Source organism: Mercenaria mercenaria, chromosome 2 (genome assembly GCF_021730395.1).
Source record: "Mercenaria mercenaria strain notata chromosome 2, MADL_Memer_1, whole genome shotgun sequence".
Classification (NCBI taxonomy): Eukaryota; Metazoa; Mollusca; class Bivalvia; order Venerida; family Veneridae; genus Mercenaria; species Mercenaria mercenaria.
Genome location: NC_069362.1, coordinates 64735998 through 64763950, shown reverse-complemented (window position 1 = coordinate 64763950; position 27953 = coordinate 64735998). Strand labels below are relative to the sequence as shown.

The following is a 27953-nucleotide window of genomic DNA, read 5'->3' as shown; positions in this document are numbered from 1 at the left end:
AAAAAATTTTTTTTAAAAATTTTAAAATTTTTTTTTTTTTAAAAGGGGGGAAAAAATTAAAAAAAATTTTTTAAAAAATTTAAAATTTTTTTGGAAACCAAAAGGGGGAAAAAAAGGGGGGGGAAAAAAAAAAAATTTTGGGGGGAAAAAATTTTTAAAAGGGGGGGGTTTTAAAAAAAAATTAAAAAAACCTTTTGGGGGGGAAAAGGGGGAAAAAAAATTGAAAAGGGGGGGGGCTTGGCCAATCACTGGTCTATGATTCAATCCGTCCTCTTCAGTAAGCGCGTTTTAAATAAAATCCTCGTTTTTTATCACAACAGCTGCGACCTTTAATATATATATGAAATAATATTTATTGTAACTATTTTACTTATTGTATTGCAGATCCGTCGATTTTCTGACATTCTGAAGAGTAGCGGTAGCGGAGTTGGCGCAGTTTCTAAATGGAGGTCAAAACTTACCACCAAAGGTTTCAGCATGATGAGGGTATGGATACTTCTAGCTTCACACACTTCAACCCCTACTGTTCTCCTTAGTCATGTGAACCGTCACGTTTAAACTGACCACGTCTCTGATATATTTTATTTTAGCCTAAAAGAAAATAAACACCGTACACATATATGTGTGCGTTTTATGTCTTATTTAGTAAAATGTTATGAAACGTCGTTTCGCAAGACATTTAACTTCGTCAGTTTACTTTTAGTGACGTTCTTCATGTCCGTAAGCAATTTAATTAAGGCCACAATGATCCGAAATGGTTACTTATATATATTAATACATTAAACTGCTTGACAGAATCAACAATTAAATCACTCAATACATGTATCAAAATTTCACTCCCTATTGAAAATATGAAATTTAATTTATAATTGATCAATGGACAGTATTTTGTAAATAGAAATTTTCAATGATAATTAAGTAGCACTCTGTCTAAAATTTTTACCTTTTAAAATATGTATTTCAAATGTTCGGGTTTTAATTTTAAATCTTGATGTACGATTTTAATTGCCCATTTTAAGAAGGCCGAATATAGTGGTCTCATTAAGTCTACAGAAAATGATATTGTACAAATAATCTTCAATAACATCTAGTGTTTGGACAGGATATATCAAACATACGTAAAGTTCTTCTACCGGGTGATTTTTAATCTCATATATAAATGAGTCGCGGAGAAAAATCTGCGAAGCTTCAAGCGGTGGACGTGCCGATTTATAGCGAATTAATAGATACAAAGGACATTTTCAGTGAGTAGGAATATTTGCTGAAGTTCTTAACGATAGAAACAGAAGTTATATTTGAAAAATCTAATACGGATTTTTTACTTATAATTGTGATGCTGCTGTCGTGCCAGGCATTTTCATGTATTATAGTTTTGGAAATTTTCGTTTAATGTTGGAGTTTAATGTGGATATTTAATTAATCATACAATGAATAACGTACCAGTGATTACTGTAGACGGTCTTGGAGAAAAAGGAGGAAGTGAGGAAGAACACCATGGCGACATACCTAACACAGCCTGGCAAGAGAATGGGAGAGTGAAGTTAGACCCTGTGCATGTTGGGCCTCATTTAGTCTCAAGCGGATGGATGAGAGCTGTAGACGCTCAAGGAAAACACACTTTACCAGGGCTTAATCCTAAAACATCAACCGGCCGCAGAAAAAGCATGTTTGTTAGAAGCAGTGTCAGAAATAGTTCGGAAAGTGCCATAACAAACATTGGAAGGGTTCCTCTTGTAAAAAAGAACAGTCTGCCAGAATCATTTCCGCACAGGAAGTCCAGTGTGCATGAAAATATTGGAGTTGTCCGCAGACGACTGTCAGGACTTAAAGCGGAAATAGATGTCTCGGCGGCGTTTGTTAAAGTACTAACTAGACATGGAAGTGCAAGGCCAAGAACGCCAAGAAAAGTATACCTGTATTATCAGTTTTGCTATAGGTGTATAATGACTGATAAGACACACATGTTTAATTTGATTCAGGTTTATTCATCTTCGTCATTATCATTTTAATATCATTTAATTATGATTCTATTGCGGAGTGACAACCGTGGTCTGTTAGGCCAGAAACAAAAAAAAGCAAATATTATTCATGAAATGACCTTCATATAAAAGTTTGATCACTTAGCCCACTCCTGTAAATGAATACTGAAACAACATTTCTCGTGTTTCTAAATAAAAGCTTGCATATTTATTATTTATTGTATGCAAATTTATCAAAAGTATCGTTTAGATTGACTAGCGGTCTTATGTTAATATAGTTACTAAAATGTTTCTTCTTTTCTTTTTGAAACGCAGAATAAACACGTGAAAATGTCAAGCTTTTTATTATATCTTATTTATTATTATACCAGATTTATTGATTTATAAAGTTTGATTTATACAAGTATGTCTTTTGAAGGTCTGAAACTGTTATGTTGAAATATTTAGAAGTTGTTTTAGGTATCTAATTTCATTTCGCGCTACAAGGTTATGCTACGAGATTAAACTTGATGATGGATAATGTATCAATCAAAACAGCCTTTCAATTCTGTAATCAAAATGCGAATAGGAAAGATGTCTCCCATATCGTTATAAACATAATCATTAAACATATTCATAAATATAAAGCCCACTGCGCGGGCTGTCCTCGCCGCGCATCGATTTGTGATATGAAATTAATTGGTTTTAATATGCGGAAATTGCAATTTGATAATACTTCATAAGTACTTTGTTAATCGCTCGAAAAACATCGAAATTAATCTCTAATCAAGTCTGCATATCAATACAACCATACATTTAAACAGAAAATATCAGCACTTATTTATTACAAGAGACGGGGAAGTTTCCTAAGTAATGTTTAGAACTGCAGATTATATACTTTATGAGACTAGACCTTTACATGACTTTGTAGTTTAATATACACCAGGGCCAGGGCCAACTTGTTGTATCACAACATATCTTATCATAAAGATAAATAATGTAAATGTTTAGTACAATACTGTTAAGAAAAGATTGAGTAAGTTTCTTAGTCAAAAAAAAATGCTACTGGCACCAGAAAGTCTTATTCTCAGTTACATCATGGTTTGTCTTGACGCTTTATGTCTTTCATTTCAGCCCAAGGTGCCACCTCTTCTACGGTTTAAAGGTTATGTTAGACTGGTACTAATTTGTGTTCGCTTGTGCAAGTACAGCCATGAAAAGTAAGTTAATTTACGAGTAGGGTGGTTCAGTTTTATTCATTTATTAACTAGGAGTCAAAATCCGGACACACAAAATGTGCCTCTATATAGTCTGGTGAAAGCAAATAAGACACCTTTGTGACATCGAGTGTTCAGATTTTACTGTGCTTACATTTTGTTTATCAATAATTAACTAAATCCCACAATGCTCTTCTGCTGTTTGCTATTGTTATATACTTAGAAACAAACAAGGATTTTCAATAAACTTGCCTTATTTAAATAGCACACTTCAGACCCATTATATAAATGACTGACTGTGGTTTCTCTGTTTGTGTATATACATGTAGGTGTTTATATGCTTGTTGTGATTTCTGTGCACTCTAATTTCTAATGGTCGCCTGTCAATGCACGAGTCTCAATTTACATTTATTGTGACTTAATCAAGTTCCATTTTGAAGGTTGGAAAAGTATAAATGCTCGAATCATTGTTTGAATTCATCCGCGACATCCACATCCATCACCATTTCAACCATTGCAGCGCTCCTAGGACTTATTTTATCTAGCTATAGGATCTACGTTGTTTTTTTTTTCTAACTCGCGTAAACCGCGTTACTCGTTAGAATAGAAACCTAAAACGTAGCTGTTTCTTAATACAGTTAGCTTTTGTTAAATGGCAAGAATTGTAATGTTCGCTAATAATATTAATATTACGCATTTAAAAGTAACTTTTACTATCTAAATAAATCTTGGTCAGAGTCTGAAATAAATGTGCAAACCAGTAATCATTATGTTATGAACATGTTGTTTTCAGTGTGGAGGCATCGAAGAGCGAGTACCTGTCAATAATTCAGGTATCAGAGGACTATGTCACATCTACCGCCGACCCCGACGGCATTTTCTTCGATCCGACTTTGTTTCGAGCTAATAAAGAGGTATTGGTATAAACTGTCGTGATGTTGACTAAACCAAAATCTTATATTATAACTTCTCACTAATTTTAAGGAATCTTTTGAAAATGGATCACGCGTCGAAATTAATATTTAGTAAGTCTGGAAGTCTGTGGTACTACTTCCGGAGCATAATGTGATAATAGTTGCTGAAGCAATTTGAAAACCTTGTATGATATAAAAACCCAGTTGTAGAACATAGGTACATTCATGAAATTTTTTTTTTTAACAAAATATTTTTCTATGCCAATTTTACCAGCGAACCGGGGTTTAGGACCCAGCTGAGTTCGATTCCATGACCGTCCCAATGAGTATGTGAGGAAATGAATGTTTTTTCTGTGTTATTGTACTATTGATTTCAAGAGATGAAACCTTGATATTTTCCAAAGGAATGGTCTAATTGTAAAGTTTGTATGCAGTTCTATAAAGTTTGTTTTTTGCAAGGTTTGTTACATTACGATGTACGTTTATATTCAAGTAAAGGACGCTTCCATGACAAAAAGGCTAAACAGAACCATGAAAGATGTTTTGTGACAGCCTGAAATACAGCTAATTCTTTTACTGATTATTCTAGCAAAGACTTCCAGCAGACGCAAGAAAAATTCTACAAAAAGACTTCAGGATGCGTACTGAAAAGGAAATTGATTATGTAAGTTATTTTTTTCACTAGTGTACCAATTATAAACAGTTAACAACTGTTGAATTTTCCGAGTGATCAAAGTTTATGTTTGCATGTTGCTATAGAAAACTTCGGGTAAACGAAAATAGACAACTGCATCATTGTTTAGTTTGGTTTGTATTACAGCTTCATCTTGTTCTGAGATCTATAAAAGCGTTCGCGGAGTATCCAAACACCATGCAGAAACAGCTGTGTCGTGTTGGTTGGTACGAGGTGTAAGTATAATCACACCCTATAAACGACTGTATTTCCCCTCTTCCTCTTGCGAGTGATCAAAACAATAAACTGACATCTAAACGTTGAAAAACAGCATTTTAAAGTGACTGATTTGCTTTAAAGGTATATATATTTACATTTTATTAGAACCTGAACATGACTTGTTTCTGTATATAATGTGCTAGCCTGATGACAGGTAGAATTATAGCAAAAAACTCGATTGATCACTGATTTTGTCGGGAAATTATACAATGTCAGCGTCAAAAGTACTTATTTTCTTGCTTGAAGAATGACCAATATGTAAATTCCACTGTTTCATGGATAAAGAAACAAAACTAGTTTGGTAAAATGAAATAAAACCATTGATAAATACTCGAATTTGTTTATAACCGTAAAGGAAAGAAAATTCAATGCTATTTCCTGACTGTATGCATGCTTGCTTAATTTCTGTACAAGTGCTTGTGAGTTTGGTATAAAGACTGTATGCCTGTTTGTGAGTGACTTCTTTAAAAAATATCGGCGTTTCCTATGCTCTTGTAGTATTTCTTCATATTTAGAACCCGCAAACAATGTTTGAAGGAGGGTGGTATAAAGCAGTCACCATGCGGTCTGTCTGTTCGATCTGTTTGTATATGTGTTCTCATATATTTAGTCGTGCAATTTCTTCAATGCTATTGCACCTACTTTTCTCAAAGTTTTCATACAAACATCGGCCATATGTAGTTAATGTCCATCTGATTACTTTCCTTTTTCTTTTTAAAGTTACACTTAAAGGTGAAACATGGTCTGTGTTTCGTATCAGTGCCATAACGTCTTTATGCATTAAGGGATTTTGAAATAACTTGACACAAATGTTCACCATCATGAGACCGTAATGCGACAATGTGTCTCATACAAGACTATATTTTCTAGAATTTCAAACCAACTAATAGATAATCGGAACTGCAATTAATAACATGCGAGAATATGAACAGTAAATGGGGTGAAGCGGCGCGAGATTAAATCTACTAATCCTTTGTGGATCGTTTTCTTGACAGCGTCGCACAGTAGTCAGCTTTATTTTAGTTTTGTCTTTGTATTTGCCATAAACACATGAACTTTAACATGAACCTTGTCTTATTTTACTGAAAATACATTCTGCGAATGAAATAAGTCTCCATTTTACAAGCAGAAGTGCCATTAGAGGAAAAAATGAGGGTCTATTACCTCACCTGAGCAAGAAGTGCTCTAGAAGAGCTTTTGTGACTATCCTGTGTCCGTCGTCTGTCGTTGTCGGGTATTTTTTCCCGATTCTGGAGTAATGGTGTTATTTACCTTTGTACAAGAATAAGGGTAGCATTAATAACCCTGACAATTACAGGGGCATAACTATATTAAGCTGTTTTGGAAAGTTGTTCACATCTTTATAAAACACTAGGTTAAACACTTTTGAGGTCAATAACATATTGTGTGAAGAACAGGCTGGATTTAGAAAACATTATAGCCCTGTTGGTCATATATTTTCTTTAAAATTGTTAATAGATATGTATTTTGTCAATAATAAAAAACTTTACTGTGCTTTTGTGGATTAACCAAATTTCCCTCAACTCAGTCAATCGTATTGCTCTGTGGCGAAAGATTCTAAGTTAAAAAATTGATGGTAAATGTTTTAAAATTATTCTCAACATGTATGATAAAGCGAAGTCTTGTGTAAAATCAAACAATACTCTGTCTGATTTTTTTTGTGATACAGGAGTTAGACAAGATGAAAATCTTTTTCCTATTCTATTTTCTTTATTCTGGAATGATTAATAGCTTTTTGTCTAGTAAATTTCATGGTCTTCAGTTATTTTCTGATAATGCTAGTCATATATTAAGTGATAACGATTTTGAAGTTTTCTTCTTCAAGTTATATTTGCTACTATATGCTGATGACACAGTCACCTTAGCAGAGACCCCTAATGACCTCCAGTCAGCTCTTAATGCTATGTCAAAGTATTGCACCTCATAGGGGCTAAAGTTGTCATATTTTGGAAAAATAAGAGAGGTATACGTAATGCTTAAGTATTTCAATTTGAGAGTGGTAATATTTTAGAAATTGTTGACTACTTCTCATACCTGGGTATTCAATTTTCATTCAATGGCAAGTTCGGTAGAACTGAGGCTCATTTAGTTGATCAAGCACGCAAAGCTATGTTTGCAGTTATTAGTAAATTCAGGAAGTTGTTTTTAACTATTTATTTGCAGTTGCACCTTTTCGATACCATGGTTACTCCTATTGTCTTGTACGGCTCAGAGGTATGGGGGAGGGGTTGAAAATTTAGATATTGTTGATATATTTCAGTTGAAATATATAAAACTTATTTTAAATTTGAAGCAGAGTACCTCTAATAACATGTTGTATGGTGATCTTAGTATTTTACCACTTTCGAGTCGTATTAAATGTAGAGTGTTAACTTTTTGGAGTAAGTTAATAAACTCCAAGGAAAATAAAATTTGTAATATTTTGTACAGAACTTCTCTCACTGTCTCACAGACGAAACAAGAAATTTAACTGGTTATGTTATTTTAAAGACATTCTTGATTCTCTTGGTATATCTAATTAGTCGTTAGATCAGAAGATTCGCTCTTGTAACTCCTTCAAAGATGTTGTTAACACTTGAATTAAAAATCAGTTTATACAAAACTGGAACTATTCAGTTAATAACCCAAGCAAATGTTTAAATTATAGAATGTATAAACACGAATTTGTATTTGTAAAATATTTCAAGCTTTTACCTTTTGACCTTAGCATTTCACTTTGTAAATTCAGATGCATGAATCATGGTGCCAATTGAAAAAGGTAGATTTGAAAACAATGCAGGAGAACAAAGTACTTGTCATTTGTGTAACAGTAACATATTTAGGAGATGAATTTCCTTTTTATTACAAAGATATATTTCAATGTTGATAACAAATGTAATATATTTTTTCTATCAATATAATATTCATCTATATATTTAATATATAGATGAATATTATTTTAAATATCCAGATACTCTCAAATTTTCTGACCTTATGAACAATTACAATAAGAATACTTTGTTAAAACTGGTTGTTTCCTGTAAGAAAATTGTCTGCTTTTAGATAAATAGTTAGTTTTCGTCCTCCACATCATCAGTTACTTCTGCAACGAGGTTTTACATGTCAATCTGATTTTGTTACTATGACTTGTTATTGTTACAATTGTTGTCAGAGGCCCTTATGAGCATTGACTTGATTAATAAATTGTAAACTGTAAAAAGCAATGAAAACGACCAAATCCGCAAGGACATATTCCTGGCGTGTGTGCGTTATCACTATCAAATGCAAACTATTTCTAACATGAGAAATAGCGGTAAATCTTGACAGTCAGTAAACATGACGGCTGTATTTGTAACGATAACATGTTTATTTTATTATTGAGAAACGGGGTTAAACCATTAGGCCATTCAGCTAAAAAAAAAAGAAGATCGAACCATGTTTTATCCGATTTTATAACTTTTACGGCCATAACACATTCTTGTCCAAAAAAAAGGAAAACAAAGACAAATAACAAACAGGGAAGTCACAAAATACTAATAAACTTGACGAATATATTTTAAAATTGTCTGATTGATATGTATTATACCTGCTGCCACTACCACGTCCATTCTTATGTCACAAAAATACATACATAAGTTATTTTTTTTTTAAACAGCTGTTTACAATTTATAATTACACAGGTGTAGGTTTTGAATTATTTTAATCTGAAATGGCTGAACATCACACGTATATCAATTCAGTAATTCTTAACATATAGACAAAATAGGAAGTTTAATGAATCGAAAATTATGGTATGTTTGTAAAATTTAAAAAAAAAAAAAAAGATAGTGGCAATCAGCGTGGTACAGGTATTTTGCCGTATTCAGGCAGACATTATTCATTTTAATATAACTACACATATTCCACCAATATATGAAAACTGTTTGCAAAATAAAAAATATGCAAAAGATTAAAATCGCATGATAATTTTACCTTGTAATTACAAAACAAATACCCGTATTAAATTCAAAACGCAATTATAGCCTTATCAGTATTATAAACGTCTGTGTTGTTTTAACGTTCCTTATTTAGAGGTAATTGGCAAGTTTTATTACAGGTCCAATAAAAAGGATTTATGCGTGATGCATACAACATTTTATTACTTCTATATAGAAATTTGTTTCATGTAAGATTATCTTGAATTGAACATGTACAATAAATTATGAAAGTAAGTTAATCACGACGACATTTATGATAACTGAAAAGATCATGAAACCAGGTAAAATGTTCACGAAAACAAAAATATATCATTAAGTTACTGAAGTAAAATTCAATTCTGTTTTAAATGCAGATATTATTTACATTGCAAAAACATTCTTGTACACAAAAAAAATGCTCCGGACATATTTTCCAGCTTTAATTTGATCAAGGCGGACCTTGAAATTTATTTACTCAAATTTATTAAGTAAAATATATACAAAAAATTCTGTATTTTACTTTTTTACGACAGTTTGCATTTGTGATCCAAGGGTCGATAGGAAAGCCATCTCTTTTAATGTTTAATTGACATAATTGGCATAATTGACACTTGATATTTAAATGTATATGAAATAAGGTGAGAACAACAACATAAGAAGAAATGCGCATCTCTTTCTTTTTAGAACTGAAATATTAAAATGCAATATTTATCTTATATTGTTTATGTGATATTAACACAAAATGAATTACTCGCGAAGTAAAATTACATTAAATGATTAAATTATTACTTCTACGTTTTGATCACAATACCGCATGTTCACGCGGCATATTATAATATCGTCTGCTTATGACACTACAACAACAACTTCGCGCTGAAGTTATTTTTTCTTCGAAATTAGTGGAAATAAACCGTCTGAGAACGAATCAAATTTTTATTTCACAAAAATGAAATAAATATTATTCAAAAGATAAATTCAATGAGAGTAGGAAAGTTCTTGCACCTAAGCTTTCATATCAATGGTTTTATACAAAAAAATGCTTTGAAGAAACGCATGTATGAGATTTTTGCACTTTTTATAGGGAAAAAAAGAAGGGAAAAAATAAAAATTGGCATCAAACTTCAGGGGAAAAGAACGAATCAAAAATAAGAAAAAATAATTTAAAAAAAAACCTTTTTAAATCAAATTTTAACTTTGGTAATTGTTCACCTAAGGTTTCTATTTTTAGAAATTTTTTTTATTAGAAAATTGTCACCCCTTTCTTATTTTAAAAGAAAACACCGCAAAAAAAATTATTTGGGGGGAATTTCTTCGGTATTTTTAAATCTTTGATGATTCACCAAATTTTAACCTGAATTACAATAAGGATTTAAAATCGACTTTCCCGAAAATATTTTCGTATCCTTTCTATTTAAAATTCATCCGAAAGATATTTGGGGGAAAATAGTTTTTTTTTTGTTTTTTAAATCAAATTTTTTCCCTGCAGAGGGCCCAACCCGGGGGGGGCAACCAAATCCCTCCTTTTATCTCACTGAATTTTAAACGTAAAAAACATTACTTCGGGGTTTCCTGGGGAATCGACGTTTAATTTTTTGAAAAACAGGGTGGGGCCCGGGGTTATACTTTCGTTTCAAATTCGTTTCATGTATATATGGTGTAAACCCATTGACCTTGCTGAAACAGGAAAAATTCAATTAATTATTAATTTAATAGGAAGCGAGCACAAAAACCGAATCCAACCCCCCAAGGGATTAGTAAATACGCATGGGGGGGGGGGGTTGGGGTTCGAATTTAATGACTTTGTAAACATGCGACTGATCAAAAAACAATTTGTATGCAACTTTTTATTTTTACGATTTTAAGGGACAAAATCGCCTTTTGTAATGCAAGATGGAAACAGTATCACCGCAAATACAATTAAATCAAATATAAAAATTTGGGCAACCGGCTACAGTAAAGTTTTTTCACCACAGGAAAAATAATTTCATTCAAAAACCAACGAAAAAAACATTTTTTTACAAATTTTAGGGTATGCTATTATACAAAAAACAAATGGAAATTGGATTAAAAAATAAACTGCTGATATTCTCATTCGTGATTTGGGGTCGAGAGAATTTTATAAATAAAGGTACTAAACTTTTTTTAAACTTTACTGCATTAAATTTTTTATATATCAATTCACATATTTATGTAGACTTCGTTTAAAACTTAAATACACTTAACATGTAAATCAAATAAGAATTAAACATTTTTCCCTTTTTTCCGTTCATTTTATTTTTTTGACACTCGCAAGAGGAAGGGGGGGATACGGTTTTAGGGGTGTAATTATTTTTAATAAAAAAAAACCCCCTGTACTTAGAAATTTTTCGAAAGTCGAATTTTTTTTTCCTTGTAATGATGATTTGGGATTTTATTTAGTTTTACCTGCCGTTTGACACTAAAGGATTCGAACTTTTTTCAAGATCACTGCATCATTGCCAGCAAAAAAAATACTTCTTTTTTTAAAATAGTCCAACACTAAAAAGTTCCCTCTATTAAGAAAAACGAAATTCGTTTAATACAATTTTTTTTTTAAGTGACATCGAGTTTTCCGAAAAAACAATTTTTAAAGAGAACAAATGACATTTTTTATCAGCTGAAACGAGACGGATTACCTTTAAATTTTGTTTCTATGAATTTTTGAGATTTTTTTGGGTGAAAGTATTTTTTGTAATGTTTTGGGATACCGAACGACGATAGAAAGACAGGGGCACCACCCATGCTTCTACTTCATACTTCCGGACGGTAACCCCCTTTACTGTATATTTTAAAAAATAATAGAAAAAATAAAAGGTAATGATGGGGAAAACACGGGGACGCAAACCATAAACCAACTTTTGAAAGTACCCCGCAACAAACAGAATGAGAAAAAGGTTGGGGCGGATGCTTCAGAACCAAAAATTCTTCAATTTAGTTTTAAAAGAAAAAAAAAAAGGGGATGCGATAGAGAAAAATTTGGAAAGGGGGGGGGGGGGGGGGGGGGGGGGGGGGACAAGGCAAATATCAATTGAAAACCCCTTAAAAACAGCAAAACGCAACATCCCTAATCACAAACTATGCATGTAAGCAGGGACGCAAACGCACACACACCATATATGTACGCAAAACAATGTAGACAAACAAACAGAAGAAAATACAAAGGACACTTTAGGCACTATACGGGGGCCCGGGGTGGAAAAAGTAATCATGGGGCTCTAACGGTATGTGGTGGTACCAATCTCATTTAATAAGGGGAAGGGGGACAAAAGGACCGGGGGGGGTGGGGTTCGGGGTTGAATAGGAAAGAGACACCATCAACATACAAGACAATTTTCATAACACAGTACGAAACGAAAAAAATAAAGTTAAATGGGGCACGGCCTCATGAATATTAAACTGGACTTTAAACGCTTTGGGAATGCCAAACCCCCCAAATTTCCCCCTTTTCCAAAATTAAAAACAGTTAAATAAAAAAAATCCCAAACTTCCCTGACAACTACTAGTTTTGTAAAAGGGGTCTCTGGGTAATACTACACCAAGTTTTCGCAATTTCTGAAGTCAGAGCACCTAACCCCAATTTTTAAGGGCGCAGCAAAGAAGTTGAAAGAAAAATTTTTCCTTTCTCTCCGTTTTTTTTTTTATTCATGGGTTTTTTAAATTTTATAAGTAACAAACGACCCGGCATAGAAAACCACAAGGGGGGTTGCGACACATGGATCCAGACCACCTCGCATCCGCCAGTCTGGTCAGGCTCCAGCTGTTCCCTTTTTTAAAGCCTATTAAATAGAGAAACTTTACAAACAGCATGGGCCTGCCCAAACGCGCGAGCCGGCGGGTTTGGATCCATGCTGGTCGCAAACCCCACTATTGGTTTTTTCAGGGGCAGGGCTCAACGTATTGTGGCAACCTTAAACATGCACTGAAAAATCAAGACGCGAAACATGATGTTTGAAATTAATTACCATCACCCAATTTTAATTATGATTTTGTCGAAATTAGACATCCCGACAACCAATATTTGGGAATTTTTGTTTCCCGTCATTTTTTGTCTATAATGATCAAGGTTTTTTTGAACTCCTCACTGTCGTCACAAAAAACTATTTGTTTGGTATTATTAATCGTAAACCTTTTTGATCCCTTCATAATTTTCCCAGCTCTCTCTTCTTTCATAATACTACATAATAAAAAAGTTTATTTTTTAACTTATTATACTTTGATGAGAAAATTTTTTCCACAATGGGTAAATAAATTTACCTTTGGCAATGCAAAACCCCTTGTATTAAAAAGTTTTAACTTAATAAAGCTTTTTGAAAAATCCAAAAGAGGGGAAAAAACGCAAACAACAGTACCGTTCATTATTTTTAAATAAGTGTCAACATTACACAAGAGATTTTTAATATTTTATGAATATGTGCTGACCTGCAAAATAAAGCTTTTTTCTTTTTTAAATTTTTATTTTGCAAAATTAAAAACATTCATTTTCTTTCTTGTGGTGACATTTTTTGACCGACCCGCGGAACCACATTTCGGGTTTACGGGGGGTAGTCTTTTTTGGGGAAATCGCTTTGCATTTTAGATTTTTATTTTTTTTTTTGAACTGAAAATTTTTACATTTTTTAAATTTTATTAAGGAAATATTCTTTTCTGTACTTATACAGCAGCCATTTTATGGTTCACTTGGGAATGGAAAAGGTAATTTTAAAAAAGCGAATTTTTCTTTTTGTAGTTATCACAAAAATTTTCGTAATTTTTATTAACCTTTAGATTTTAACCATGCTTTTTCGCTCCTACACGGCATGATGAATTTAACGTCGGGGTATAGGTGCATAAAAAATTAAATATTTACCTATTTTCCCCCCAAATTTACTGAATATTGTTTTTTTTCATTTCAGAATTTGGCATTTTCATCGAAGTCGACGCGGCAATGTAACAGCAACGACCACCAAATTTTTGTGTATATCTAAAGTGTATGTAAATTCTAATCTTTCTAAAGGGGTTAGTTTTTTTATTGGGCAAAAAAATTGAAAATTCAGCACAGGGGTTCCAATGACACAAACCAACCCCGTTACTAACACTAGCACCTTATTTACCCGCACATATATACCACTATATTTCGACATTTTGCCCCGATTCAAAACTACGACATAGATTCCCACCATTTCCAAGACATAGTTCCCCGTTTTCGTTACCCGACAAGTATTACCCTCATTTCCACGACATTTTCCCCCGATCAAACTACAAAAATATAATTACCCCTTACCAGCCCTATTCCCCCGTATCGTAACCACAATAATTACCACTCTTCCGGGACTAGTCACGGCCCAATTCAGACCACGCACAGAACCACTTTTTTTCCACAATTTTGCCCCACTCGTAACACGAAAAAGTAATTACCACCATTACCAAAGACATATTCCCCCCATAGAACCACGACATAATAGTCCACTTTCCGGACATATCACGGCCCCGTAATCCCACGAACAGTTTTCCCACTTTTCCACGACTTTGCCCCACTCGTAACTACGAGACAAAAAATCCACTCTTCCCACGACAATTCCCCCAACGAACCACGAAAAAAATTTACATCATACCGGGACTAGTCCCCCCCCCTTCAGTACCAGGCACAGTTCCCATTCGTAAATGCAAAATAATTTTTGGGGGTTGGTTTTAAAAAAATGTTTTCCCAAATCATAACATTTTCAATTTCTGCGGAGGGAAAACAGAGGTTTGAACAGCCTAAGACAACGCCAGATTATTCCCTCCACTTCTTTTGGGGGAATAATATTATCTCAGGTCCCCCACTTTTGTAATGTTCTCTTTTTAGCCAAAGCACAAATTGCCGGGAGGGCTATTTTGGCTCCTCCGTTCTTCGTCCACTTCTTTCCGCCGCCATACTTTATTGGTAGAATTGAGATGGATTTTCAAATGGCTCCGCTGGTTGCACTGGGGGGCGCCAAAAAAAAATTGAAAACTCATCAAAGGGCAATCCTCCAAAACCCTGTCCATTCATGAAAGGGTCCTATTAACCGTCTACAAGAGATTAACTTTTTCCCGTGTGAAAACCCTTAGCCCCAGGGGGTTCATTTTTAAATATTTTTTAAAACGGGAAACTTTAAAAGTTTCTTGTATGAAATGCTGCCCAATTTTGAAAAAATTTCACACAAATGCTCCAGTTTGTTCAATATTTTGATTCGCCAAAAAACGCCCCCAAGGGCGGATCACTTTCCCTATTTTAATACATCAAAATACTAGTCCCTTTTAAAAACATGCACAACGTAGGGGGGCAAACAAATTAAACCCAAAAGGGGCTTATAACCTTCCAAGGGCAAAACCTTTTCCCCCCCCAATTTAAGACAACTTTAATTAAATTTGTTTTTCCGCCTTCTAAAAGTTTCAACCACACTGTGTTTAATACGGCATGAGTTCAATTCATCAAAAACCTTTATACAATGTACACTCATTCCCCCCAAATTTGGGTTAAAAGAAATCTTCAAATTTCTTAACTTTTTTTCCCCAACCCCCACCACCGCACCCCGCGGGGGGTTTATACCATTTTGAATTTTGGGCCCTAACCGTTGAAAAACCCCCTTTGAATGTTTCTAGCAAATTTAAGTGAAACCCTTTTGTACTTTTAAACAAAACGAAAAACCACATGATCCCATCTTCATTTGAGCCTGCCATAGAAAAAAAAAACATAGGGGTTGCGACCACATGGATCCAGCCCCAAAAGGGGCCCCCCGGCCAGTTGGCGGGACCCCTGCGTTCGAAAACAGTTTCTTAAAATTCCAATAGGCTTAAAAAGAACAGCTGGAGCCGCCCAGCTGCGCGGATGCGCAGCGGTCGGATCCATGCTGGTCGCAAACCCACTATTTTTTCTCAGGGCACGCTCATTTAACATCATTTTGTCACGTTTCTCAACGCCCCAAAACTACTGCTTCCAACCAGCGGGTTATGAGAAAAGGTATAAAAAAATTTAAAAACCAACTAACAATTTGACCGTGTATTTTATTATATAATAACGGATCAATTTTACATATGCTTTCGAATTGCAGGTGTCATTATTATAAAAAACCATTTTAATTTACTTACATTATTCGTTCAATAAATCCCAATTTTTCAACCCTTTTCCCTTGAAAGACAAAAGAAAACCCTAAATCATTAAAAAAAAACCCAGGGTTTCAAGTACAATTAAATTTCTTTTATAATGAGACCTGTAAAGCCCTATTATAAAAAGTTTTTTTTGAAAGTAAAATTAAAATTTTGAACAGATTTGTCCTTTACCAGCTTTTTGACTAAATATTTATTTTTTGGTTGTAAATTTATAAAAACTTTTAAAGTTATTCGATTAAATTCATAAAATGTAATCGTTGATTTTCAAAAAACTTTTTGGACACATGGTAAAAACAAGCCCATGAAAACGCCTTCTCTATCGGTTGTTACCTCAGTTGGCATAATGGGAGAGACTAGTATTTCTTTTTTTTTCATGCCCTGACTTTTTCTATTTTCGGGATTTTATAGAATTTAAAGCCCCGGGGGGAAAAAGAGGTCACGATTCGATAACAACTCTTTTTAACGTAGGGAAATGTCATTTTTCACCCTGATCTGAGCAATTACAAAATTGAATTGCTTAATTATTAAGTTTAATTAAAGCCATTTGTAAATCATCGATCCGAAGGAAAAAAACTGATTTTCTTGGTTGTTTCAAATTTCCAAAATGATCTTTTTATAGATTTATGCCCACCAAACGCAAAGTCCAGTGCCTTAAAAATTTCTCCCCGTACTGGTTTTCAGTGTTTTATATTTTCACCTTTGAACAGGAGCCATTCAAAAATTTAAAACGAGTCCGTACCCGTTTGGGGGGCTAGGTGTTGTTTTTTTCATTGCCCTCATAGCAACTCGAAAAACCCGAGTCATTTTGTTTGGGTTTTCTCAAGCCCCAAAAACTTTTAAGATTTTATAAAGGTCAGGGCCATCTCACTTTCGCCGAAACCAAATTAAAAGCAAAAGGGAAAAATCCCGAAACAGAAAATCCTATTAAAGTTAAAATTGGTACAAAGGGGCCAAAGGGTCCCCCTTTTCACATTTCCCCCCCATATTTAGGATAGAAAACGTGTATAGCAAACTCCCAGGTGATAGGTTGGACTGGGGCTCGGTCGTATGCCTGTTCGTCGAATTTGGTCAAAATACCCCCAAAAAAAATTGCCAAATTTTTAAATTTTTTACTTTTTTTAAAGGAAATTTTAATAGGGCCCAAAATTCAAAAGACACCTGATATTTTTTACTTAAAACCCTTTAAAACCAAGTTGCCATTCGGGCTCGCCCACTTTTTAAACTTTTTCTTTTTCATCTGGGGTCATCATAAGCAAACATGTCGTGATTTCGTTACACTTTCCCACTTAAAAAAATTTTTAAAGCAACTTTCTAAGATACCTTTTGGGTCTTTTTAATCCAAAACTCTTTTGAACCCTTCCCCTTACGCACTCTTCAGAGAATTGTTTGGGTTTTCTTTAATTTAACAAGTTTAACAGATTTTATGTTGTAGGAAAGGGTACCCCAAATCCATTTTACATCGCACAAAAAAAGTATTTAAAAAAGAAACGACGTTTGCTTATTTGAAAGAAATGCAATAAAATGTTTTGGATAAAAATTCATAACTCGGGAAGTAAATTGATTACAAAGGGCAAGAAAAAATTTAAAATAAAATTTTAAAAAAATTTTTTTAACTAGGTATCGCAACAAAAAATAACCATTTTTACTTTTTTAAAAATGGAAATAATGTTCCTCCCAATGAACATTTTTTTTTTTTCCCTTTTAATGAGACTAAATCATGGCATTGCTATCAATAAAAACGCTTGACCTTTGAAGGTTTTAAAACTTGAAAAAAAAATGCATAGATATTTAGAAATGAAAAAACAATATTCTTGTAGAATGTTTTCAGTTTCTCGTTTTTTTAAATTTGAGACCCTTGTTTTACCATTTTTCACTATCTTTTCTATGAACTATTTTTTTACCATTTTTCACGTTGAGACCAGTCACCATTTTCACCATCGTTTTTAAAAAACCCAAAGTTTTACCATCGAATCACAATTGTTCCAAACGGACCATTTTTTTCACCATTTTTTCACACTGAGATTTTGGTTTTACCCTTTTTTTCACCAGTTTTTACCTTGTTTTTGCCCCTCACTTTTAAAACTGAGACATTTTTTAAAACCTTGTTTTTTCCAATGTTTTACCATCGAAAACACAATTTTTTCACGCTGGACAAGTTTCACCGTGTTTTTTTCCGGAGATAGTTTTACCTTTTTTTCAAACCCTTTTTTACCATTGTTTTGCCATCACTTTTTACTCTACACATTTTTTTTACCATTTTTTTCCCCCATGTTTTAACCCTTTTTCGCCATCCTTTACCGAGACATTGTTTTACATTTTTTCACAACTGTTCATGCGGGGGGCCCTTGTTCGCTATCACTTCCCCTTTAACTATTGTTTTATCATGTTTCACCATTTTTTTCACCATTCTCACAAAGATTTAGCATTGAATCAAAAAATACTTTTGTCTGATTAATTTTAAAAAAAAAATTTTACAAATTAAATTGGAGTTTCCAAAAAGCCCTTTGTTTACGCGGACCACAATCGTGACTTCCCCTGAAAAGATTAACCCTGGCTCGAATTACCCGCAGCCTTCGCCGCTTATTAAACGTGCATTCAAAGACAGATAAATTTTCTGTAACGGGGGGAAATCATTATTTTTTTAAATAAAGTGTATTTTGTTTGTGAAACCCCCAAAGTACAGTGTTGCCGATCTACTGCGGTCATCACCACTTTTATACAAAATGAATACAATCAAACAAAGGATTTTGGAAACCAAAAAACTACAGATTTTTCTTGCCGGGGGGGATCATATATAAAACACAACCGTTCATGACGACACAAAAAATGCTCCCAACGCTCTTATCGTTTTAAATGAGCCCTGACAAATTTGCTATTTGTTTCAATTTAAAGGCAATTGATTTAAATTTGATTTCTCATTTCTGAAGTGTGACGTGATTCAGTCGGAATGAAGGAACGATCTCATTTTTTGGGAAAAATAATTGACAACACTTTTGTCAAAAATGGGAGAAGTTTTTTGGGGGCAACGGGTCCCATTTTTTTTTTTCTGTGATCTTTGCTGCATTTTAAAAGATGAAAAAAAACATTTCGGATTTAAAATAAAATTTTTTGTTTGGGGATTTCTTTTTAAAGACTTGATAAGACTAGGTGTAAATTTTTGAAATGGAGGAGGGAAACCAGAAATTTGTGAAGAACATAAAGTTTTTTTTCCATCGATCCCCTTTTTGAAGCTTGGGGCCGATAGAATGTTGGGGTCCCCACAGGCTGCATGTTTCATTTCTTTCCCTAGTACTCAGTTTCTTTCTTCGTTGAGCCGGCCATGAAAAACCAACATAGGGCTTGCACCAATGGATCCAGACCACCGCCACCGCGCAGTCTGGTCAGGATCCTGCTTTCGCTTTCAAAGCCTATTTGGGAATTTGAAACCCAAGGAAAAGCAGGTCCTGCCAGACTGCGCGGGGCGGGGGCTGGGCTGGACCACTGGCGCAAAGCCCCTATGTTTTTTTTCTCATGGGGGACTCTTTTAAGAATACTTGAAATACTGTATTTTTTGGGCCAAATATGGTTTTTTTCTGCTTATAATTAAGACTTTTCAAAATATAACCGTTGCAGTTTTAAACCCATTTTTTCAAAACAATATAGTTTTAAAATTAAATTTTTCACTTACCAATAATTTTTTTTACAATTAAACGTAATTTAACCCCATAACGACCCCCTAATTGTATTGAGACGATCTTGATCCCAAAAATCACCATGGGTGCCAAAAAACCCATTAATGTTATCATAAGAAGGGAAATCATAACTCTTTTGTTCCCTGGTATTAAATGGGCAAATAATTTTTAAACGATTGTTGGGGGGGAAAAATTTTAATAACACTGGGAAAAATTCCCAACAAAATTCAAAAATAAGGTTGATATGTTGAAATTTTGAAACAAGGAATAAGAAAAAAAACAATTCCTTTTCCATTTGGGAAACTTTCTAAAAACAAAGACAAAATGGTCCCCTCTCCTGTTAAAAAATTTCATAGCAAAACAAGAATCATGTAAGATCATAAAACGAACATGTTAGATCAAAATATCGAATAAGGAATATGAAACTGGCTCTTTATTCATTTTTTAAAAGTCAATAAGAAATAAAAATCGGTGGGAAATGAGTGTAACTATCGTAACAATTTTTTTAAAACATGAAGAGTTTCAGTTTGAAACGACAAAGAGTCCATTTTAATTATTCCTATTTTACCCTTTTTTTGACTTTTAAAATTTTAATTATTAATACATCGTAATTATCACATTTAAAATCGCTTTTTTACTAGATTTAACGGGCAGATTTTCCTAAGACTTCGAATTTTCGGGCTTTTCATTTTTTAAATTTCAACTAGGAAAATCTCTCCGCTTTCAATGCAAACATCATTTTTAAAACTATTTTCATCACATTTTTTTTCCTTTTGTGAATTTTTTCCCCTATTTATTTTAAAAAGAAATAGGGAACCAGTTTTTTTTTTAAGTTATTTGGTATTTCGATCTTTTCTGTTTGAAATATTAACATTCCCCTTTTTGGGGATAAACAATTTTTAAAATGGGGTAGAATTAATTTTTCATTGTTTTTTCAAAACAATCTCCGAAAGGAAAACGGAATCACTTAAAAAAAGGGAAAAAGAACCCCATATTTCCCCATGTAAAACATGTTTAATTTAAAGAATTGCTCGTTCACGTAAATTCCACGGTTTCAACGGCAAAATTAGGTTTTTCAAAAAAACACTTCCTAAAAATCATTCATAAAAAATACCATAACAATTTTACAGACGCACCCTATGAGAAAATCGCCATTCCCCAGTTACTCCCCAGTGGCTGTATCAGGCAAAAAGTTTTATTTTCAGCGTACAAGTGCTTTTCAGGGGCACACCATCCCACGGGTCTACTTGTGAGGCTGTAATATACATACAAATTTACCACTTATATTATGAAACTTAATAGGAAATTAGGAAAATAAAAATTAAACAATTTAAAAAGCCAGAAAAAACAGTGTCCCCCCGTGCACATAGACTAGTTCACTTTCGGAAAGCATTGTTTTTCTCCTACTGTCAAAAAACTGAAACATTTTTTTTAATCTTTTTAACGCATGATTTTTTCATGGGTTTTTTGATTAAGACCTTTGTGTTTTCCCGCATGTGTTGGTTGGTTCATTAAGGGAGTTTTTCCGTACTGAAGAAACTTGTTGAATTCAACCCAGGGCGCGAGACGTGAGTCGATAGGGCTCCGAAGGTATACAAAAAACAAAAACAACAACAAAAAAAAAAATACCGTAATTACTTTAAAAGTAAAAATTTTTCGAAACAGACTTCTTAAAACCGATCTAACAATTCATTTAAATTAAATAGTATAACCTTTTTTTTCTACGCAGTGCATCAACAAAACATTTTTAAAGACAAACTTGGGCATAACACCTTTAATTGTTGATTTTATTCACTTTGCTGTGAATTTTCTAGGGAAAAAACTGTTTTTAATAATTTTTAAAATTTACTCGACTGCTGTCTGTTTGGGTTTTTTTTAGAAAGGGGCAACAGCCCGGTCAAAAAACTTCGTACCGGACTTCCTATAAAGAAAAAAAAACGTTTTTAAAGTTTTGGCAAAAGGAATGTTTAAAAATAAATAGAAAAGGAAAAAAAAGTAAATAAAAATTTGAACGATAATTTCTTTCATGCATAAAAAAGTTTTTCATAACAAGGGATACACAAAGCAATAAATGCATAAACAATTTTGTTGTATTTTTTCAATACCCAAAAAAGTCCAATTTATTTAAACTGTAATTCAAATATTAAAAATAAGCATACAGTTCCCCCCAATCCCCCTTTACCCGACATCCCTTCTTATCCGAACTACCCTTTTAAAACCCAAGAAAAATATATACATACCTAAAAACATGTGCATTCATTTGAAACTAGAGTTTTTTGTATTTACCTAAAATTTAATTTTTTATTTTTTCGACATTAAATTTTGTGACAGGAAAACACTGCCGGCTTTAAAAATGGAAGAGATCGGGTTTGGGGGATCATAATTTTAGAAAATAACACCGACCATAAATCACGGTGTTTCAAACCATAAAAAGCTCCTCAGAACCAAACCCCACCCAAAATAAACATACTATCTTCAGTATATAAAAATGAGTTTATCATTGTTCCGTCAGAAAAGATGCAAAAGAGATAAAATAAACTTTTGTGTACACTAAAATAAAAAAGTATGCTCAAGTTCCACAAGCTTTTAAAATTATCAAAAAAAAAACGAAACATCGTCCAAATAGAATTGCACAAAAACATGGACAGAAAAGTGCTAATTTTATACTGCAAAGAAAATTTTTAAATTAAGCCCAAAGGGGGTAACCAAAACAAAAATTTTAAATAAACTTTTACTTCAAACCTTTTTTTAAAATTTTTAAAAAAAAAAGTAATGAATATGGGTTAACAGTAATTGAGTTTTTTTTTCGACGGGAAAATTTTGGGAGCCCCATTTCAAATAAGGCATTATGAGCCTTAAAATCAAGTGGAAAGAAAAATGTCTAGGGAAAAAAACAAAAAAATTGCGGAACTTAAGGTCAAAAAAGGAAACGCCGTCCACGGGGTATTGGAAATGATACGGGGCCTAGACTCCTACATAGGATCGCTCCCTTTCCCCCTTTTTATTAACTGTCTCCTAATTTGGGCTCGGGTTTTGTTTTAGGGCGCGTCCCTACAAAAACTTTTGAAAAAAGAAACAGTTTTGAAAATGGGGGCATAGAAAACTTGAATTCATAAAAAATTGTAAAAAAAAGGAGAGGCTTTTTAACTCAAAGCTTTTTTTTTTCCCTATTTTTTTATCTTGAAAATTCACGTTTGACACAGCCCGGGAGAAAATGTCAATACGAATATTAAGACGGGGTTTTTCAGGGTTGATTTTTGGACATCCACAACTTCAAAGAAAAATAAATTACAGTTATTAAAAAACTTAAAATGTTTTAAAGTTCTTCAAACATTTTGAAGTAGAGTGTACTTGTTAGCTGCACGTGTTCATAGTTATAATTCAAAGTGCGAGTTTAAGGATCAAGATAAGTAAAAAATCAAAATCCGAGACGGTACGATAAATTTAAAAATGGGTTTGATAAATTTTTGGGAAAAAAAAACAGCTAAACAGCGAATTCACATACCTATTGTTTTCCCCTAATTGATTATACGGATGTATACAAAGGGTCCAAATACCTATTTTTTAGTTCGCTATTTTTTTACTTTTGTTTTTTCAGATTCACCTACCAGACACATGACGCCCCAGCAAAAACGAAGGGGACAGAACGTTGGACGATAAAGCGCAAACGCCAAAAAATTGAAAAACATCAAAGGGATCAGTTTGTCGTGCTTATTTTTAAAATTATTAAGTTGTAGGGTCACTGCATGGAACTTAAAAATAAAAAAATTTTGGCACAAAATGTCAATAAAACGCCCTTACGCGTGCACCTGATTTACATTTCTGATTTAAAAAATCAGGACAACCAAATAAAGTAAAGGTATTTGTCCCCAAATAAATTTCCCCTGAAAATGTAATCCCCCCCGCTAAGCAGGGAATTGGCGGAGAACTCATTTGTTTTGAACAGTTTGTTTTATTGCAGCACGTGCTATGGGGGAACCCGGGGAAAACAAAGGTGACGAAGCCCACCAAATCAAAATAAACATTTATTGCAAGTTCCCTCAAAACCCAAAAGGGAGAAATTTTTGTCGCTTTTAAAGTTGTTTAAAACCCACCGTTCACACAGACCTCTCTTTTCTCGTGCTGTTTTTTAACTTATCGAATATGGGGAAACAAGATTGGAGATTTTACCCCAAGACTGAAAGAGGTCGGCATTAAATAAATGACACAAAAAAGAAAAGTGGACGAGGCAGTGCTTTTGCACCAAATACAAATGGGGCCCCCGTGATCCGGTCGTACATTCACCAAAAAAGCAACTGATACCCAGTACCGGCGAAACAGATACCAAGTTCACAGAAGAATTTTTCCTTTTCAAATGGGATACTCTTTTAAGGAGGGTTTTAGCGACGATGAAAGCAACAGCTTGAGACAATTCAGAAATAGCAATTTCCGTTTTTTGAACGGTGGGGACACCCAAAAAGAAAGTAACGGCTTTGGGCAGGGAAATTTTTTTAACAAACGTGATGGGCTAAGGGGCGAATTTTGTGAAAGGGTTTGGGTCCCTTTAAAAGGGGGTACTCAGTCCACCCCGTAAAAATCACAGTAACAAGAAAAAAGTTTTTGACTTATCGGGGAAACGTTTCATTTTACTGAAACATTAATCACCGTGCTTTTTAGGTTTAAAACTGCCTAAAGTTAATATCGTGATTGTTTGTTGGTACATTTTTTAGATTTATCCCCAAACCCGGCTTTTGGGTGACTTTATTGATGACCCAAACATTGGGTTTTGCTTTTATTGACACCACAGTCTGCAAAACTCGGGGACGATGTTTTAAAACCATTTTCATTGACTATGAATCCTTTTTGGGGGCTTGTTCATTTCCAATCCATGCATTGGCTTGCCTTTTTGTCTGAAGTTTTAAAATTGACAGGCATGATAGCCGTTACCTCTTCTAAAATTTACGTACCCGCTTTAAATCAGTTTTCCTTTAAAAGAGCTTATTAAAGTACCAGATTGGGGAAATCCCCGAACCGATAGTCGTGAAGGCATTACATGCATTATTTCGGAAGACCAAAGCAGGTTGGGGGGGCCTTAATAAGTAAAAAATTCCCTCGGCTTATGTACTTTTTTCAAAAATTTTGACTTAATCTTGCGATTTTTTATTTCCGTACCAGTTTGCTTTTGTTTTTATGCAGGGGGAAATTTTTGGAAAAAACGTTTTTTTTAATGATTTGAACGAGCGTTGGTTTGTATTGATTCTGGAAAAAGTAAAACTGTAACAATTTATTATTTTTTTCTTGTGACATTCGGAGTGATGTGTTAACTGTTTTGTTCTTTACTTTTACTCTTATTATTATGTCTATTCAATGAAAAACTGAGGAAAGCATGAGTCTGAACTCCTCGTTTTCTCTTGCATTGTAGAATGTTTAATTTAATTTTGGGACGACAAACCGTAACAAATTGCGTCTGAATTTTAGATCCTAAATCATTTTTTGCGAAAAATAAGATATTTTAACGTTTTTAGGTTTTAAATTACGTGATTAAGCTACAGTATAAATTGTTTTAATGGGATTTTTTAAAAGGGGTACCAGATTTTAATTAGGCATTTCCGTGGGTTTTTCCCGAATAATTTATGTTCACTTTATGTCAAAATTTTTTTTTTGCCTGTTCACACTAAATCATCCGTCACGATATAGGGCTGAATCTAAAAATATTGTCAATATATATTCAGGGTGCATACCTGGGGTCTACCAAGAACTCAAAAAAGGGAAAAAAATGTAGGGACAATACAGAAGAAATTTTCCAAAGCAATTAGGTAATTTATCATAAAAATCGCCCCGTAAACACATTAAGGGCGTTTCTCGGAGAAAGGAACTCTGGATGGGTTTAAAATGTATTTTTTTCCACAATTAAGTTTTTAAACAGTAGTACTTTTTAAATTAAAAAGTTTGATAAAAAAAAAATCAATAAAAAAATAACCTGGGTTGATTCGCAAATCACGCGCTGACTATTTTGTAATGCGGTACACATTTTTAAATGTTGCAAGGTAGGATTCTATTTCTTTGAATTCAAAAGAGAAAATTCTATTTCAGAATACGACAAGAAGCTACTGGATGATAGAAAGATAGGACGCAAGACTATAACGGACGAGTTAGATAATAAAATGATAAAAGATTTCACTCTGACTGAGAAAGATATACGACCAATGTTCGTTCAAGTACAATTCTCGAAAGAGGCAAATTTTGTAAGTTTCAGATTAATTTGCCATTTCGTTTTAAACATTTTAAAAGAAAAAAGTCTTTTACTGATAGGACCTTTTTAAAAGGGGGAAAGGATTTTTTGGGTTTTTCGTGGGCCCAAGGGTAATAAGGGCCCCTTTACTTCGAATCTCTTAAAACGAACTCTGTAACATTTAAGTAAAGGTATTAAAATTAAATTTTACACGAAATCTAAAGGAATTAATTCTATTTTTGCAAAAATCATCAATTAATTTTTATTTGCATTTTTTTGAAAGTTAAAACAATGAATTCAGAACAGAGCCTTTAAAATTTTTTTTATATTTGTCTCCTATTTCCAACACCCAAATTTTGCCCCCGTGACCGCTCAAACCCCAAAAAAACATTCCCAGAGACACATCGCCATGAGGAGTTGATCACCTAGGCCAATGCGGACACTGGTTGGTGGCGTGGGAATTTTGCAAATTAGTTATGATGATGTTACATTTTAAAATTAACAAAGACAGTTGATTTATGGTCAGTCAATTCAATTTTACATGATCTGATTTTCAGGGACTTACAAAAACAGTATTCCCAGAACAGGCGGAGAGTTTTAGTGTCGTTTCAAATGGTGCTGAATGTATTATGATTTCTAAGAAATTCTTTTTGGAGAAAGCAAATGAAAATACTATGTACCATCTCCGTCAAGTTGTAAGTATAGGAATCTGTCTCATTTTGTTTGAAATAATAGAAATAAAGAATACCAGACGGGCGTCCATTAAAACGTCAAGTAACGAATAAGGACATCGTGTCTCCATTCTGTTGTAATATGTGGGAACCTCGCTATAATCTCCACGGCAGCTCTTTATAAGTCGCCGGTTGTGAGTTTCGCTATGGAACGGACTATGGCGTGATTTAAGGAGCTTCTTACAAGTAACAACAAGTGAAAACTAAACTAAAGTGTACCATACTGCTGACAGAATAATTATACAAGCATTTAATGAATCTGGCAACTACGCAACATGGTTCCCCTCAAGCATTTTAGTCTCGCATTTATGGATTATTAGTTAAATAAATCCGTTTGTTTGTTTCAGGAAACACTACTTCCGCCGGAAGAGGAACTACAAACGAACTTGCAGGACTTTGTAGACTGGAAAGCACATAGAGTTCGGGTATATAACCGTTTAGTGCAAAATAAACATAAAAGGACCGCGCTGAAACAACAGTTTCCTACCCCTGGTGGACAGTACTGCTTTCGGACAGGACCAACTGTTAGAATAGATTAAATATTTTAGATGTAATCTGTCGGTAACTTCTGTTGAAAGAAATTAAACAGTTAAAAGGCATCATTAATTTGACAGTATTGTCGTTCATGGCAGCTTCTCAGTCTGGTCATGAAAACATTACCAAGGAGACCAAGAGCAGACGAATCACCAGACTACGTTCTTTCCGGCTCAGCATGTTGGTTGCGAACGACAAGTACAAAATTAAGTCTCTCTGTGTGTGCACTCTTGAAAGAAATGATTGGCTGTCAAATGTTTTTTCGTATATAGTTCTGTTTTGTCTATTTATTTGTTTTACATTTTGTTTTATGTCTAGTAGAATTATGTGTTCCAAAAGTTTGTCGGTCTAATATTAAACTGTTAGGAATAACAACTGAATTACATGTTCGTTGTGTTCTATTATAAGATTATAAAAATCAGAAACGAGTGTACTTCATTAAAACATGTTAATTCCTCCGTGGACGAGTGGCCAAGGCCGCCAGCTTTGAATCACTCTGGGCTCGAAAACTCACTTTGGTTGAAGAGTTCTTTAATACTTATGTGAGGAAGCAATCTGGCTGGCATACGGGTCGATAGTTCCACACCCACGTGCCCGCCAATGAAATATTCCGATGGGAACCTGGAGTCATTCTATTCTATCAATAGGTCGAAGGTCACCGCTAAACCCAACAAAACAAAT

General features: G+C 33.8%; 1 protein-coding gene across 1 annotated transcript; it reads left to right on the top strand.

Annotated features, from left to right (window-relative positions):
- Positions 1 to 1108: 1108 nt before the first annotated feature.
- Positions 1109 to 27652, top strand: LOC123564088 (uncharacterized). The gene is made up of 8 exons (XM_053526199.1): positions 1109 to 1907; positions 3093 to 3178; positions 3969 to 4089; positions 4679 to 4753; positions 4910 to 4998; positions 25816 to 26020; positions 26559 to 26702; positions 27086 to 27652. Exons 1-8 carry the CDS (start codon positions 1428 to 1430, stop codon positions 27275 to 27277), a joined length of 1392 nt encoding a protein of 463 aa, XP_053382174.1. The 5' UTR covers positions 1109 to 1427; the 3' UTR covers positions 27278 to 27652.
- The last annotated feature ends 301 nt before the right edge of the window (positions 27653 to 27953 follow it).

Bases quoted from the DNA above. Each gene is read 5' to 3' on its own strand.
- LOC123564088 (XM_053526199.1), top strand. From the start codon at position 1,428: ATGAATAACGTACCAGTGATTACTGTAGACGGTCTTGGAGAAAAAGGA. The intron at 1,908-3,092 runs GTATACCTGTAT...CTTTCATTTCAG, and splicing joins GGCCAAGAACGCCAAGAAAA to CCCAAGGTGCCACCTCTTCT. The intron at 3,179-3,968 runs GTAAGTTAATTT...TGTTGTTTTCAG, and splicing joins TGCAAGTACAGCCATGAAAA to TGTGGAGGCATCGAAGAGCG.